The following is an 18,290-nucleotide window of genomic DNA, read 5'->3' as shown; positions in this document are numbered from 1 at the left end:
GGCCCTCGACTTTAGAAATTGTGACATGAATTACATTTTTTGATCGATGATTTAAGCTCGCTACCAAAAATTTAAATCTTGGACGTGATTGATTTAAAGATTTAAAATCCAATCCAATCATTCAAACCAATACAGCTCAAAACCACTGTCAAGTTTTGTGATAACCTCTGATCAAAACAGAAATCTAAGAAATATAATCTCACAAGCAACTCAAACACCTTGGTAAAATTCTAACGTAAATAAGATTAATCTTTTATTAACTTAATATAATTTTTGTTTTAAGTAAAAAAAGAGGAGATATCAGTAACTTATTTAACATTCTACAATATATTGTTCATAGCAAATTAATGCCGTCATATTTGTTATCTGAGTCAATCTTTTATTAACTTAATATACATAATATTTATTCCAATTAAAAAAAGAAGAGATCTCAGTTACTTATTAAAAATTCTATGTTGTTAATAGCAAATTAAAGCCTTCATAGTTTTTCTCTGTGCCATGGATGGACCAGAGGAGCTATCAAGGCCCAGCTCGCACATCGTTGGCAGCCAATACTCGGCGAACGAGTCGCTAATTGAGGCCATTAAACGTTTATAGCTCGGTCTGCGAAAGCGAAAGGAGGAGTGCCACTTTCCCGATGTCCCCGCGTTTGTATTGGCAAATAAGGAAGCTGAAAATTATGATTACTGCTGGCACGAGATCGCGCAGCCAAGTTAGCCAAAGTCATAGAAGCTGGGAACATAAAAAGCGCTGACCACTTGAATCATTCGATAGCTGTTCAATGGTCGTGCAGCTGCCAGTTGGTCATCCCAATATGGTCATAAGCTGACAGTCGACGCGATGGACATGACGCCAAGTTGTTTTGTACACCCCATAAGAGGGTATATCTATTAGATGCAACTTTAGAAACCTCATCTTTACAGCTCAGTTTTCAGGGTATTCAATGGTTCATGATACTCCGTTCCGAAGTCAGCTAGCATCATTTGTGGGTCACTGGATGCTTGTTCTTGGCGGAAAACTCTTGATTTCTATTGCGCAACCATCAGAGGAAAATCAGAGCTCCACTCAGCTGGAAACGAAGTGGACTTCCCTGGTTGGTTTTCTGGGCCACTGGGAAATGCAAATCAGTTCGAATCGAATGCGGATCAGTGCATTCTTAACATTTGATTGCACCTGACGACCGCACAGACCTCACACAGCTTCCCATGATTTGACCAGATTTCGCTTTGTTTTGACTCGAAACGGAAAGCCGCCAAACCAGATCGAGAAATGGGTTAAGCGACTATCGGTGGATAAATCAAGTGTTCCCATTAATAAATCGAAACAACAGACAAATTATGCCCGAAAAGGGGCGGCTACCATAGCGGCTCGACCTGTATCCGAATCTGAATCGCATCTGAATCCATGCACCAAATTAGCAGGTGTTTTTTCGGTGTTTTTTCCACATTTTTTTTTATGTTTCCCATGGTCCGGGCCGATCGGTCGAAGTCGAAGCCAGCCCCAAGTCCAATTGGAGTTGTCTGGTTAATATTTTGTACGCTTTTTCGTGTTTCGCTTCTACTCCGTCATATTTCCCATGAGCAGGCCCGCGAAAGTTGTTCACCTTTGCGTTTTGTTTTTGGAGGCTGCTGAAATTCGTATCTGTGTGCTGGTTGAGCTTGAACTCGCCGGCGACGTCTGGCCATTTCGAAAGTCCGTCCCGCTCGCCCGCTGGATTCAAATCGGTCGGGGCCGCCTTGATTGGCCGCCTCATCTCTGGCGGAGATGCGCGTGAAATCGGTTTATAATTGATTGGAAACTTGGCTAATTTGATCATAAGCTGAATTCCATCGATTGGCGGAGGGAGGGGTTTTAGGCGGAGTGTGATGATAGAATTATGGTGGTCTAACGCCGAAGGCATATTGATATTGAAACTCTTTACAATTTTTTATAACTTACTTAAGAAAACTTATTCATCAGATGTCGGTTAATACAATGAAAATAAATATTGAAATGTTCTCTTTACCATAAGTTGGTAAGAGTATAAAAATATATTTTTATTTGGGATTAACTGCAAAGCCACAAGGGGCTAACAGATTTATTTTGAATAATTTTAGTCCTTAATATTTGAATTATGTTTATTTTACACAATGATTGCTGTGTATACATAAAGTTATAAATAATTGAAAAGAATGCATTCTTTAGTACAGAAAACCGAGTCTTATCCATTGTGAAAATCAAAGCTATTACAAGTGCCTAAAGAACAGCAGTTCACTGACAGAGGGAACTCATCACTCTGGACATGGGTGGAAGACCCCGGTAGGCATTTTTAAAATGGGTGGCATTACATCATCCTCAAGTCTACCCCATCCCCCTGCAATGCAATTTGCGGTTGTTAATAGAAGAATGTTTGCTTGCATGCATTCTAATTGCATAAACCAACCAACTACAACATTAGCCAAATATGGTCGACGCCTCTCACGTAGCCGTAAACAAAGACTTCCGCCACACGGACCACTGTACAGGGTGCACTGCGAAAGGTTGACAAATACACTTCCAGGCAGCGTTTTCCTCGGCTAACGAAGCGTTGCGCATGCGCCGTGGAGGGCAATAAATTTCAGCATTTCTTGCCACCAAAACAGGGAAAGGGGAGCGGGGGGAGCTGGGGGAGCGGCATAAGTAACGTGCCATAAAATTAATTTCGCTTTGGCAACCCTACACTAACTGCCAGTTGCCACCGTTCGACGCCACTGCCGCAAATTAACCTGACCAACTGAATAACGTCTGGCCAGCTTTGGCAGTTCTCGATATTTGCCGTGGTTTGATGCAGTTGCACGGAAAACAAAAAACAAATTTATTCGGAAATCATACAAACGATGTTTAAAAATGTTGTTTTACTTTGATATATAAATTTAAACAATACATTCAATATCACAAAAAAAAAACCTAGCTGTAGAAGGCATTTCCTCATTGCATTTCGTATAAAGTTAGGATATTTTTTTAGGCGAGTATAATTCTAACAATCAACTTTTTATAACTTTGGTCACCCTAAAAATTCAAAAATAGATACATTAAATAGATTTATTATGGCTCTTATCTACTAAGTTATGTGACTGACGAGCCACTGTTACACAAATTCGATGTTTACAAAGTATTTTCATTGCTGTTTCGGAGTTCATTTATAGTGTGTTTACAAATAATTTGTAATAGACTATTCATTGGTTTGAAATTTGATTGAAAAAGACTTGTGCACCATGGACCTTAAATCAATAAACATAAAACTTTATTTTCTCGAATAGTCTAAAGTAAATTAGAACATTCAGATAAGATATCATGGCTTTAGAAACTAGAACTAACAAATATGGCAATTGTCTGTCTCCTTAAAATTGTAAGGCTTTTTTCTCTGTGTGCTATTTGCATTCCCTGTGGTGTTTACTGCTGCTGTGGTCAAGGAGTTTCGCTTTAGTTAATTGCTCGTGACGTTGTCTTGGCCAGCCCCTCAGGGGGCCTCCGACCGATCCAATCCAATCCAATCCGATCCGATCCACCGCTCCACACTTCGCTCCCCAGTCCACTCCACTTGCCGGTTGGTATTTATGGCTCCGAATGGACTGGGATGCAGATAGATTTCAATAGATGTATGTGCTTGTTCTGTGCCGTGCATGTGTTGCTGGCTACTTATGCATTCCCCAACTATATTACGTATACGTAGCGAGGTCCGTGGCGACGGCTTAAATGTCATTTATGCCCGTCGCTCTCATTGATATTCTGAATGGCTCACAATGCGACATTTCGCTACAGGATTTAGCAAAGCCAACGAAGGGGATCTCGGACTGAAATATGAGTTTAAGGCATTGGCAAAACGACTGCAGTTTCTAGTGATAAATGGCTTTGGGTTTTTGTCCCGGCAACCTGCGATGATAAATCTGCTGCCGCGCTTATTGAATATTGCTCAAGTCGGCGGCCGTATTATGGATCCCAAAGCTGCAATTGTGGCCGACTAATTAACATTTGCATTGAGATGATTGCGCTTCTAATTATCGAAACCGATGTTTTGTCAACCCCATTGGATTGCGATTGCCCAAGCTGTTGGCATCTCCCGGCATGTGTCACAAGAGGCGACCACAGCTTGACCTCCATTCCAGTGTGCTCAGCACGCCAGCAGACAATTACAAGCCATGTCGAGTCTTTCGGCCATAAAAAACAACATAAAAACAAAGCCAAATCAAAACAAATCGTGTAGCAGCAGACACAGAGACAAAGGCTGTGGAAAAGAGTGTCAAACACGAACAAATTGAGATGGATTAGACGAGGCTGGAGATGTGTTGAGAGGGGTGAGCACAATGCAAACAAGATTCAAGATGCAAGATGCTGCGCAGAGGTCAGCAGTCAGTCAGTCACTTGAGTCCCCATTTCCAATGCCTGCGTTTTTGTGGCCCAGTGAACCAGTTGCAAGTTGCGGATGGAAAAAAGGGCAGCCGCATCGCAGCAGCAACAACTGAAGCCTCATTTAGCTGTCACGGTTAGATACAGATATAACGGCCCATTTGCAGACAGATCATGGGCGCAGATAGACTAAGTTTTGGAATTTAAAATATACAAATATCAAAGGCAGATATTAACATTTGACGATGAGGATCAAACCTTAAGAGCCAAGCTTTGAATGGAAAATTAACTTGTTTTGGTTTTCAGAAGGAAGATCAGCTAAATTCGTCAGACAAAATTCAAAAATTCAATACACTATTTCCCATTAATAGGTGAACATTTCTTATTAAACGTGCACTATTAATTGTATGAACTTATTGTTTATATGTAGTTTATAGTTTTCATTTTAATAATCATAGCTTTAAGAAGTGGGTATCTATTTGACAACGGTGTGTTTAAAGCACCTATTTAATATAAGAGAATATAAAATTGAATTGTGAGGTCTTATCTAAAACGAAATTAAATCATAAGTTACTTATAAATGACTTGGGGAACTCAAATGACCAACCAGAAATTTATGCCATTGTATTTTCAAAGATCATTGATTTATTACATTTGGCACATAAATATTTTTCTTCCTTCAAAAACATATATTAATAATTTTTCCGCTAATACAAATTGATTCTGGCTACGTCCATGGATATAGTGGTTAACATTATCGTCGTGCCGTAATCGCGGATTGTGTCCGGAATATTTAGCCCCTGCCGGCATGGCTTACCGCTCGCCAATCAACGCGCTCTGCCCCCGGCGACTTCTGTGTGCCGTAATGCACAAGTGAAAGTTTTTCACTTGCAGCATGTTGCATTCCACTTTGCCTCTCGTCGGCGCATACATCATCATCAAGGCAGCCAGTGAGCTGGAGCAGCAGCAGCCCCAAACCGCAGTTGCAGTTGCAGTTGCCATGGCTCAGACCTGCTTTTGGCCAACTCGAGACGCGTTTGGCAAGCTGCAGCGAGCGGCAAACAGCAAACAGAAAACAGAAAACAGCAGCCGCAGGCGAAGGCAAAAGTTGTCATGCCCCAAAATGGGTTAAACGTGCCACCGTTGCCCACGTTGCGTATACGCAATGTTCGCGCGCGTATATAATTAAGAAACCAGGCAAAAACAAAGCGAAATGAAACGGCAAACGAAAATGAAAATAAAAATATGGTCAAAAGTGCTGCGCACAAAAATGTCGTTCAACGGGTTGCACACTCAGTACATTATTCGAGTGTGTGCGATACTTTATGGACATATCCATGGAAATTGATTTGGCATTTTGATGCGGCACACGTGTGCCTGTTGCCAGTTGCCAGTTGCCAATTACCAACCATCTCAAGGCAATTGTCGGCAGCGAGTGTCTATAATTGATATGCAAACAGTATCGATGGGACTATCCCACAAAAAAAAAGCACTTAGTCCGTCTTGAATCAGCGCAATCAAATGTCAAAACTGAAGAGCCAGCGCAAAGGTGTTATTTTTATTTATTTTCGAAAGTGCATTTTACCAGGCGCTCACAAGAGATCCAACGAATATCATAATCGTAATGCTCATAATTTGTGTGACCCAATTTCTTTGGCAGTGGATCCACATCCCCATCCCCACTCACACACCTGCGAACGAACAAGTGAATGGCGGTCGAGTTGCTTCTCTCGCTCGCGATATGCAAATTAATTGGTAACACTTTGCTGCCGAGGCAACAATAACAACGCGGCAAGTAGCATTGAGCAAGATGCCACACATAACAATAACAACGAAGCATAAGCATATGCATATTATGCAAGCGAGTGCAAAAGCAAAAGTTTTTCAGCTGCAAAATGCACGTCTCTGAATTATGAATACATTTAACCGACATGCAGTGCGTTTCACAGGTGTAAGTCATTAGCAGCCCCACTTGAATGACATAAATCGATTTTATTTCCATATATTCAAGGTTTCGAAGTGTGCATAATGTGGATTTTATGACTTGAACTTCGCCAACTACAGTTTTGAAATGCAATTGTTTGTTAAACTTTTTATAAGTCTTATGGTGGCAGTCAAACTTAGCTCCAAAACTTCTATAAGGCTAGTATGATTTACCCGTAGATAGTAAATCCAATTCCTAAAAATCTCCTTCAACCAAATTACTAAATTAATTTGAATTGACTTTCGCATAGAGTCTGAGATAAAGAATTCTGTAGAATCGCTAGGATAACTCAATCTCTTTTGTGCCAATAAATGTCGAACGAATAACCTAATTGAACAAAGTTTTATTGGCGCATGTATTGTTCTGAATGTAATAAAATAAAAAACTGTGAATAGTCTGGAAGATTTTTATATGCTTCATAAAATAATATTTGGTAAGTAAACATTTGAACAATCTGTTTTGATGAATGCATACGGTGACTCAATGCCAATAAACGCAAAGCTCAATTCGTCAGAGCTATTTTAACTGAGGCTTAGTTTAATAAGAATAAGAATGGAATGGGAAAAAATAAGACCTTTTGTTTGGTTTATGTTTTAAAGACAATCAAACAAAATGGGATATATTAATAATTTTAATGTTTTAAGATGGATGATGCACATAATTTCCTATTTATCATTTAGGTCTCCTCTAAGCTTATGAAACACACTGTATTCCTATGAATGTATGTGTGAATTGAACGTGCTTGACCAATTACAGTCGGCAAACAAAGCGCACATAACCAGCCATAATAAGCCATAATATTATATTCAAAGCGTGCCTGGCAGACGAACTGAGTAAGCTAACCAAAGTTGGCCAACAATCGGCAATTGGGAAATGCAATTTCAGTAGAGCTAGGCCAACTATTGCTCCTGTTCCAGCAGCTGTATTTCCCACGAAAGAAATCAAGCTGGGGAAATGCTTTTGCACAGGGGAAAATTACCATAAGACTCATTCAAAAGATTCATCTTAGCTTTCAATGTGAAATGTTATTTGGAAATCAAAATATTTGTTGTACCTCTGATAAAGTGATAAATATAGGAGATTAGAAATAATGAATGCGACAAATATCTGTACCGCTCAAAATCGAGTCGCATTTCTGAATGTTTAACATAATTAACACGTTTGAAGCTATTTTTAAAAATTATTAGAAATGTGGTGCGATTAATGTCACTTTATTAGGGGTAAGAAATGTCGCCACAATAAAAATAACTCGCTAAAAAGGTTCCTTTTTGGCAAAAAGAAAAAACCAATTGCTACGAATTTGCTTAATATTTCTTTGTGTAGTCTTCAACCGTTTTTGGCTTTCCAAAATCCAGGTCACTTTCCCAACAAACCAGAGCCCCCAAAGAACACTCACCTTTGGGCATGCCACAAGGCGCCTTCGTCCGCGCATTGTCCAGAAAGTCCAGATCGTATTTGCGGGCAGGTGGATAGGTGAGGGCCACATGGGCCTCCGATCCGAAGTATCCGAGGTAGCAGCACCAGGCGGCGAGCACCAGCAGGGCGCTTGTGCTCCAAGCGAATCCGAATGGCGAATGTCTTGTATTGTTTATAGACATTTTGTATTTTATAATTTATTTCTTTACAATTTCTGGCGATTGTCGGGGAGTCTCCTTTCGCATTAGCACCGCGTGGCGTGTCTATTCAAGCGCTTCTCTTTCTCTTCTTTTGAGCAATTGATTTTCACGGGGATTTTGGCAGTGTTCGGAAATTATATAATTAATTTCGCCACAAATTGGACGCACATCTCAGCGGCTAACGGTTGACTCTGAAAGAAGGCAATTTATAGAAATATTTATTAGCCGAGAATTGCATCATTTTTTGGGGCCTAGAGTATCTGTCAGATGGATCTGTGAAAATGATTTATTGCATTGGCCAAACAATGACAAGGAAATTTCCCACAAGTCCATTAAAGTTTCTTTTTCAGAAAGTGTCGAAAGATACGTTTCTCTTTTATTTTTTGCGGGTTTTCAGTGTGACAGGCAGATACATCGAAGCGATCCTCCCGAAGCGCGGTTCAATGCTCGATCGGAATTACTATATAGTCGTACACATGCCATGTCCAACGCCTTCGCAGCTGAGTGAAATCGAAGGTCTTGCCGCGTTCAACAAACTAATCAAAGCCAATGACAGCTGCCCCCCAACGAGTCGAAGTCCAAACTATGAGATACTTAGATACTTGGGCAATTAGACGAGTGTCTAGCCCCGAAGTCCGGCAAAAAGCTTGTCTAATGAAACGACATAAATCAGGGGCCCAAGCTACCTGCTCTGGGTTTTGGTTTTTTTTCTGGCCTAGCCCCCGGACTAAACGACAACAAATGGCGTTGAAATGGGCGTAAAAATGTGGCACGGCCGGGGCCAATTGTTTGGATATGGAAAATGGTGCCACAGTTTTGACAAGCAAATTGCATGCAGCATGAAATCTCTGTTTTCTTGCCCCAAAGATAAATCGACGACAATTGGTGTTAGTTGGTCTCGGGGTTTGGCTGATTGGCCAAAATCTCAGCGTTTCACGCGAATGGGAACGGGCAGATACGTTTTGACCACCACTCCATTCCGCCGTGCTCCACTTTTTCCAGTGACATCCCAGGTGGGCAGCGAGCACCCAGAGCGGTAATCACCGAGTCATTGTCCAATGCCAGACCCCCAGAAATAGAAATATCTATATAAGATATATAAACATTTTTATAAGCCATAACGGTAGCCGCAGCGACTTCCGAGGCGGCAGCTGCCGCTCTGGGTGACCGCCTCGTTTGGTTTTGATTACTCCGGCTCCGGTGCTGACCAGCAATAGCAACTGTCTGGCATTGAGAGCAGCATTAACAATGGTAACAACATCAGCAACATCGACTGTGACGACCACTTGGCTTGACATTGAAGTCGCCAAAGCAAAACAAAATCGAAAAGCATGTAAAAAATGTTAATTAAGACGGGGCACACAAACAAATGGAGTCGCATTAAACCAGTATCTGGAGCAGTCTCCGCAACTGGGTTAGAACTATGGGCTGAAATTTTAATTGCAAATTGGATTCCTCAAATAAATCGTATTTTCTATGTTTTTATTAATAATTAATGGTTTTTTAATGTTTTTTAATCTTCAAAATGAAGATTAAAGCTTTTTTACGATTTCATTTCGATTTTGCGAACGCAGATTTAACTGGAATGTTTTTAAAGAATTTCTATAATAATATTTATTTTATTGAAAATAAATTACTAATTTCCAAACATATTTTTGGGTACCGTAGAAATAACATTTTACCCAGGTAGAGTTTCCCAATTTTAAGTATATTTTGATTTCAATAAATTCCCACTCTCTTCTCTAACTTTTTTCTGTTTATTAACCCGTGAAATTTAATCTTACAATTAAGAAATCTGCCCTTAACAAGTAAAAGTTGGACCTAATAAAATGTTGAAAGTGATCTGCCTTTTTTGTGCAATCCAATATGCCCACATTTGGGGCACAAACCGACCACAAGTAATCTAATGGCGCCCAGCTGGAGACGCAGTTGCCAAGAAAAGTGGGAAACTCCGGGCTCGGAGCCATTCTTTGAAATAAGTCTGCGTGATGCCGAGTCAACTGGCTGGTCGGGCTGTCATGAGTTGGCCAAAACCGAGGTTCATTACCCAACTGACTAAGGGAAAACGATTCGAGTCTGGAGTGGAAGTTAAAGCTGACTTAAGAGGCTCAGGTGAGCAATTACTTTAATTGAATTGCCTCTCGAGTGCTTTGCATTTCCACTAATTAGAACTGAGATGTAATTAACGGACCGCCTGGCCACATAGCAAATGCTAGAGCGAAACAGTTTCGAATGCAATTCACACGCCATTAAATTAAAGTGTTCAACTCGATTCGACGCGAAACACGCTGAATGAAAAGAACACTTGACTCGGTTTCTACGACATATCGATTATGGCCAGCCAGAGCTGCGGACATAAACATTTGGCCACGCTACTCATGTTCGATTCACGGCGACATCGAGTGGAAAAAATGCAGTCCAACTGGTTACGAAATATTCGAAAAGCTCATTCATGTTGAGCTTCAGATACGATTTTCAAAATACGCCAGCCGCGATACATGTATCTGTATCTATATTTGTATCTGTGACTGAGTCGGCCTCAGCCTCTTTGTGTGAGTTTTTTGTAGCCAGGCACCGGAAACCGGTTACTGGCCCCAAAACAAAATATAGTCAACTATTAATGGATCGACTATAAATCGATGCTATCGGACCCGGGCAAAGTCGGACTCTGGGGCGGCAAGTGTATCGCCTATGGCCGCTCCCAAAAGCCCCGAAATTAGAGCCCGATCCGCGGCACACTCTTGACCAAAATACCTTACTGGAATTATGCGCGCGCGCTCCATTTTCAGCCAGCCAAATTAGAGAATAACATGGCAGGCAGCCAGCAACACGGCTAGATAAGTACAAAATTGTTAAGTAAAAGAGCTGAAATTGATTTTAAATGGGACCGAGTTGGCCATTGGCGATTGTGTAACCACTTAGCGGCTAAGGGAGAGGCTAACGAGGAAGAAAACATCGCACAGATTTGTTACAATCGACAGGTAAAAACAATGAGTTAATGCTTATAAAAACTCACAAAGATTCATATACATTTTTTAACGATTTTTTATTTAAAGAAAATTCACACTTTTTGATAATTACACAGGACAACAGGGGTTTGATGCAGGCTTCTAGGCGTTAATTTATGTTAGTATAGACAACATTAAACCAGTAATTGCACAACATTCAGTTATTTGAGTTTTAATATGAGAAAAGTGTACTGCATTTCATTGATAACATTAGATAGCTTAGAAGCCATTTTTTAGGAATCTATTTAAATTTGTATTATATTTTTATTAAAATAAAAGATGGGCACGTTTTAGTAATCCTATTTAAATGTAATCCCAAGTGTAATTTAATGTGGTGAACAGGCTTTAAAATAACAATACAAAATCATATGCTTTTAGCCATAATTGTGCGTCACATTTTGTATTTTATTGAATTTATTTATTATTTGCTTCTATTGTGTGTGTTGTCTTAATGTCGCATCTTAGATTTACTCCAAATGTAAGACACTTGACCTCAAAACACTAGATCGCTCTGTAAAGTAAAAGGTCGCAAAAACAAACCAATTTTTAAAAATAGAGGAAACTATCCAGAAATTGATTAGCGGGCTGGCGCAGCACACTGACTTTCTAATCGGGCCTTTTTGACGAACTGTTCGAGCCGTTCGTCTTTTCGCACCACCCGGCGTATGGGTAATGTGTGGATTTTGGCCGGCGGCTGCTAACGGTCCATGTGACTGGCTACTCGATTCAAGCCAAACAGATCTGCGGCTGATGTGTGGTGCGAAAATCAGCTCGTCATGATGGTTATGCGAGTGCTGCTTTTTATGCTGTTTGACTTAAACATTTCGTGTTTGGATTTCTATTTGCGCGAAATTTCTCAACTTTAATGTCACGCACCACGAATCCGCCACCGAACTTGGACGGGGAATCGTCGATAATATGTGATTGACAAACATGTGTGCCAAGTTGGCTCATTATAATTACCGCCCGGCCAAGACGTAAGTGTACAGTGAAAAAAATTATTGCATAAATTAATACAAACATTTTTTTCAGATATTTATATGTGTTTCTAGTTTACGTTCGCAATACATAATTAACCGATTTCTAGAGTTGTTGCCTTCGTTTTATTGAGAGAAGGAGCAACCAATGTCAGCTCCCGGCTATGAAAAGTGCTAATGCTCGTTAATCAATTCCATTGGCGGAGTCCACACATCAGAGCGCCGATGACATCTTCGGTTCGCAGTGAAAGTTTCCTCGTCCGAATCGAAGTTTTTCATTGAATTGTGTTTATTTTCTATTTCACCTTCGATTTCGAGTTGGATGCCTTGGAATGCAACTGAGGAAAAGTAAACACACACAAAGTAAACAATCACTTTCGATGGTTTTCTATCAATTATGAAAATTAAGCCATCACTGAGATGACAAATGATTCCATATTTGGCTTTTTAAAATATATCTTATGCCCCCACGTTTCCGATCTATTGACATTGCGGCTAATTTCCGTTGATTTGCATAGTGGAACCGAGTAATCCCGTGGAACTGGTGCAGCCAGTTTGGCTCCAGGGGTCTTTCGCTTTCGGCATAAGTATTTCCGAAATTAAATTAATTCGTCGTTTGGCTCTTGATTTCTTTAACTTTCACAAGAACGAGCTACACGGGTTTGGTATGGAGGGTCACCTTTGGGGTCAGGGTGAATCCAAGGGTTAAGCCTCGACTAACAAGCGAACAAGCAAACAATCGTATATTTGCTGTCGCTTTATGGCCGTTAAACTTGATCTCTAAACTGGCGAGAGCCATCCAAAGTACTTGTACTCGCAGCCGTAGTAAACTTTGTCTATAAGATCATATTTCATACAGACAGCATCGAGATTAAATGATGGCCGTTGCGGCTGAGTGGGCTTTTGGTATTAGAAGGCAGGCAGGTTAAGAGGAGCAGGAAAATTACTGACAGCTTTATTTTGTTTGATTTTGTTTGCCCCTCACTTAGGTGTATTTACCCATAAAGCCAGTCATATCAGAGATTACTTCCAACTCGGTTATTAAATGTTGAACATTTCTAGTATTTAAAAAAAAATCTATTCATATTCAGAAAAAAATGTATTATTCTTTTATGTAAAGTATTTATTTATGAAGATACATCTTAGTACTTTAAGCCTGAGCCAAAATTTGGTTTCGATTATTAAAGTAATTCCTTCTTAAGTCATGTTGTGATTTATTCTTTATTAGCACTAATAAATTCTTTGTTATAGTAATAAGAGTCCAGCAAATTTTCGTTTCAATTGTCAATCATTCGATTTTCACAGTAGCGGATCTCACGTTCGCGACGTTACTTTGGCTATAAAAATGTATTCGATTAAGGCGCAAATCGTATTTATAAACATTAAAACGTTCGCGGTATATTCTCCCGTACCTTCTCCCGGCTCGACTTTTGTGCAAATTCATCTCAGCGATTGGCGTCAGACGATCGCAATGACATCCCCGATCACAATCGCAGTCGCATCCACCTGTTAATTTATTAATGAGTTGCAGAAACCTGTCCGAGCTTTACATAAATACCCGTATATAATCTTTACAAAATGTGCCCGAAAGTCGTTAACGGCAAATGCTTTTTAACTCTCTTTTGTTGGCCGATCGGGAGAATAACTTTCGCAAAAATAAAAATGATTTGGCAGACGCGTTTGTGTGTCATTTGGGGCGTGCTGGCCAAGCGTTTTTCGGAGCGAGAGCAATTGTCCAGTGATTTCCATAAAAATCTAAGGTCAGTCCGCGGACGCCTTACGCATTCGAAGTGAGTTAAAGCAAGCTGTATGATCGCTGTGTTTGTTTAGTTTTGTTACGGTCTTTTGCGTAATCCGATGTACGATTATGTCCATTTACACGGGTTACCTACAAAGCCGCGGCATTGAAATGAACGCGGCTCAAATGCCAATACATATGGGCCCAATACAAAAGACTTAGGCAACGAACGCGCAGCATCTCGGCGTGGACAGCGTAAACAGTATAATAAAAACAATCAAAAACTCAACTAACTGCCATTATAAACAATTTGGCAAATGAATGCGAAATATTCGTTATAAAACTGGAATATACGTATTAGTATGGCCGAGATTGTTCAGGTTCGGTCTGAACAAGTGCACATATTACAAATTGGTTTTTGTCCGACTTTGACAGTTCAAATTACTTCTGAAGAGTCAAGATGCGCTCCAAGGTCCCCCCACCTGAGCCGTGTATATGTTACCAACCAGTTTGCTTAGCCGAATGGACCCCACCCCCCGAATCGACCATTAGACAAACCTGCCCGACGACGACGGATCAGATTCTGATTCTGGTTTCGTTTGCCCTCGCGCATTCTCACTTTTTTATTTTGTTTTGGCCGATGGCTTTTTGTTTTAAGATGTTATTTTTCGGGGCTTATTGGTATTTTTTGTTTATAAGGCGCTGGAATTCGCTGCGTGTAAGTATGTTAATAATAGAGCTTTATGTGAGTGGCAGTAAATACTTTTATAATACCCCTAAAGTAATATGGGGGCTGAGGCTCAGGGAGAACCTGCGTGGTGTGGGCAGCCTGCCACAATCTCACACAGACTCGCACGAGCTCATGTGCCAGTGTTAGACGTTAGATGTTAGATGTTGGTGGATGCCATCCGGTTTTGGCCTTTGCAGCTGCCAATGCTGTTCGGCTGCATTCCGGGCATGACTAAGAGAGCCGCGATTCGCGGGAGTTATTACCCTCAAGGTCACTTCTGCCTAGGTTTCTGTTTCTGCGGCGGTCTAATCTTGGCATGACTCGTCGTTTGGTCAAATCGATAGTATTCAGAAAAATAATTGATGTGATACTTTTTTATGCCTCCATATTCCAAAAGTTGATGTATGTTGTTAATTTTTTTATTGTAGCATTTTTTATACCCTTGCAGAGGGTATTATAATTTTGGTCAAAAGTGTGCAACGCAGTGAAGGAGACATCTCCGACCCTATAAAGTATATATATTCTTGATCAGGATCACCTCCTGAGTTGATATAGCCATGTCCGTCTGTCCGTCTGTCCGTCTGTCCGTCTGTCTGTTTCTACGCAAACTAGTCTCTCAGTTTTAAAGATATCGAATTGAAACTTTGCACACACCCTTCTTTCCTTTGCACGCAGTATATAAGTCGGAACGGCCGGGATCGGCCGACTATATCCTATAGCTGCCATATAACTGATTGATCGGAATTGCCATTACTTTGGTGTATGTAAAGTTAGGAAGTTGGGATTTTCTATGGGTCTTATATTTGGCCAATCAATCTGACCTACCAAATTTCATAAGGATCGGCCGACTATATCCTATAGCCGCCATATAACTGATTAATCGGAAATGTCATAACTTTGGTGTTTGTTAAGTTAGGAAGTTGGGATTTTCTATGGGTTTTATTTTTGGCCAATCAATCTGACCTACCAAATTTCATAAGGATCGGCCGACTATATCCTATAGCTGCCATATAACTGAACGATTGGAAATGCCATAACTTTGGTGTTTTTAAAGTTAGGAAGTTGGGATTTTCTATGGGTCTTATATTTGGCCAATCAATCTGACCTACCAAATTTCATAAGGATCGGCCGACTATATCCTATAGCCGCCATATAACTGATTAATCGGAAATGCCATAACTTTGGTGTTTGTTAAGTTAGGAAGTTGGGATTTTCTATGGGTTTTATTTTTGGCCAATCAATCTGACCTACCAAATTTCATAAGGATCGGCCGACTATATCCTATAGCTGCCACATAACTGAACGATTGGAAATGCCATAACTTTGGTGTTTTTAAAGTTAGGAAGTTGGGATTTTTTATTTATATATAGTTTAAATGCCATATAACTGATTGATCGGAAATGCCATAACTTTGGTGTTTGTAAAGTTTGGAAGCTGGGATTTTCTATGGGTTTTATATTTGGCCAATCAATCCGACCTACCAAATATCATAAGGATCGGCCGACTATATCCTATAGCCGCCATATAACTGATTGATCGGAAATGCCATAACTTTGGTGTTTGTTAAGTTAGGAAGTTGGGATTTTCTATGAGTTTTATTTTTGGCCAATCAATCCGACCTATCAAATTTCATAAGGATCGGCCGACTATATCCTATAGTTGCCATATAACTGAACGATTGGAAATGCCATAACTTTGGTGTTTTTAAAGTTAGGAAGTTGGGATTTTTTATGAGTATTAAGAATGCATCATATGAATAATTTTGGAGAATATAATTTACAGAGTATTCTGCAAGGGTATATCAACTTCGGCTCCGCCCGAAGTTAGCTTTCCTTTCTTGTTTATATATAAGATATTTATTGCCAATCAATATTCTAAGATTACAATAAACAAGAAATAATGCATTATATGTTATATTAAAATTTCTGTATCTACATATATTAAAATATCAGTTCCCTATAAAAAATGGTTATTGGTGAAGAAGTGTATTATTGCTCCAGCTTTAATTTGGGTGTTTAAAAAAAAAACCATCCAAAACATATATTATTTAAAAATACAGATTAATACAGTTAACATTATATTTTTTCTATGTAGGTACCTAAATTCTTGTCTGATCGGCTTAGAGGGATATCCATTAGCCGGTATCTTAGCTAAGCGGCTTAAATGGAACGGAGACAAACAGTTATCGAGGTGATGAAAACAAAGAAGAATTAATTAGATTCCGCTGCTGGATAGGGAAGACTAATGAAAGCTAAGAAGTCGCCAACGGAGTAGGTCCCCGGAATACAGGTGACTCAGAGCGAGTTCGACATTTATTTTTATTTGGCTGTGATTAATGGACTTACAGAACGCATACGCGATTTTGGCGTTTCGGCCATTCTTAGCTGATTCGCCCGACCTCCGTTTTTAGAAGTGATCTCATCTGCCACAGCTTCGGTTCTGGCGGCCCACATCGATCTCCGGAGAACAATCCCAAAAGCAGCTGTCAGCTGCCAAACGCTAATATGCAATAAATTATGCCTGGCACTGTGTGTGCGTATCGTGTGTGTCTATAATTACAAAGGTTTCGTGGCGAATTTCACTTTTTTCCATCTTCCGCTGCGGCATGTGCAGGGAATTCCGAAATGAGCGCCCGTTTGCATTGCCAATTCAGCAAGCATTCCTTCTGCTTCCTTTTCTTGGTCTTCCTACATGTCCCACATATGTACATATAGTACATGGTCTTACACCCAAACAAAAATTACACAGCAAAATAATATTATTTTACAAATAAATAGGCTGTTTTATTTAAAATTCGAACCGTTTTGCGATATCTAAAAATAAATAATTACTTGACGTCATTGATCAATTTATCAATTAAGAATAAGTTTTTTTAAAACATGTTTTTGTATAAAAACTAATATAGATTCATTATTTCGATTATGCCAGAAATATATATCTTTTTTGAATACTTCTGGTGTAATTTCCTTAAAAGAGTCAAGATACAAACTTACTCGTAATCCACCGAAATTACAACTAGTTTCAAATATAGTACCCATATAGGGTAACATTTATAAAGTATTTTTAAAAGTAAAACTTTATATTTTATGATAAATTGTATGTATCAAGTGTATGTGTCAGATTTGGTACCGAATTGGCAAGCTTGAAGGTTATTAAAGATTTTTTAACACTTATATTCGAAACCACTCAAGTAAAGACCTACTCAAAAATATATATTTTTGTTAATGTATTTAATGTTCCTCGTAGGCTCACCTGAAGAAGGAGAACGAACCGCAACGACGGCGGCGAATGCCAGGGCGAGATGTGGGCGGCGATAAGTTACGAAAAACGCAGGCGCACTAGAAGATCCGAATCGGAATCCGAATCGAAATCCAAGACCGACTCCTGAGCTAATCAAAAGTTACAGCACGCACGCGCTTCGGTTAGGGGCTGGGGTAGGGGGTCGAGGGGCGGAGACCACGACACACGATCAAAGTCAAAACAATGCAGTCGCGGCACTTTCAGCGTTTCTTAACGTTCTTCGCTGATGATGCACACCGCGCAATTCCAATTCCAGTGGATTGCACCCCACAGTTAAGTGAGTACTGGGTACTTGGAGTGTGTGTAGGAGGTGATGTGTTAATCAATCAACGAGCGCGCATCGAAAGTACAATATTTGCCACAATTGATTTGGATACTTCTGGCGGTTTTTTTGGTTGTCTGTTTCTATATTTTTTGTATTTGCTGCAACGGCTGTACGTGACTGCCGCGCACTTGCACAACGACCGCAAAAATCCAGGGGATCCACGCTCCGGAAGACACGACGAAGCGACGACACCGCAATACACAGCAGGAAATCGCAAGTCCAAGCGCACCACACGTCCGCACTCAAG

The 18,290-nt window shown here is 40.1% G+C and overlaps 1 protein-coding gene across 2 annotated transcripts in view; it reads right to left on the bottom strand.

Annotated features, from left to right (window-relative positions):
* LOC108045879 overlaps positions 1 to 18,290 on the bottom strand; it is a 25,917-nt gene extending 7,627 nt beyond the window's left edge. For both annotated transcript variants that reach the window (XR_006417432.1, XM_044457387.1), the window contains exons 1-2: positions 17,671 to 18,290; positions 7,746 to 8,156 (exon numbers count right to left, since the gene is read on the bottom strand). Coding sequence is in view for 1 of the 2 variants with exons in the window: in XM_044457387.1 (XP_044313322.1) it covers positions 7,746 to 7,947 (202 nt within the window). In the remaining variant the exon portion in view is untranslated. The remainder of the gene's footprint in view (positions 1 to 7,745; positions 8,157 to 17,670) is intronic.

The sequence above is a fragment of the Drosophila rhopaloa genome, unplaced genomic scaffold (genome assembly GCF_018152115.1).
Source record: "Drosophila rhopaloa isolate 14029-0021.01 unplaced genomic scaffold, ASM1815211v1 contig_115, whole genome shotgun sequence".
Classification (NCBI taxonomy): Eukaryota; Metazoa; Arthropoda; class Insecta; order Diptera; family Drosophilidae; genus Drosophila; species Drosophila rhopaloa.
Note: the sequence above shows the minus strand (reverse complement) of the source record. Positions and strands in the feature narration are given on the sequence as shown.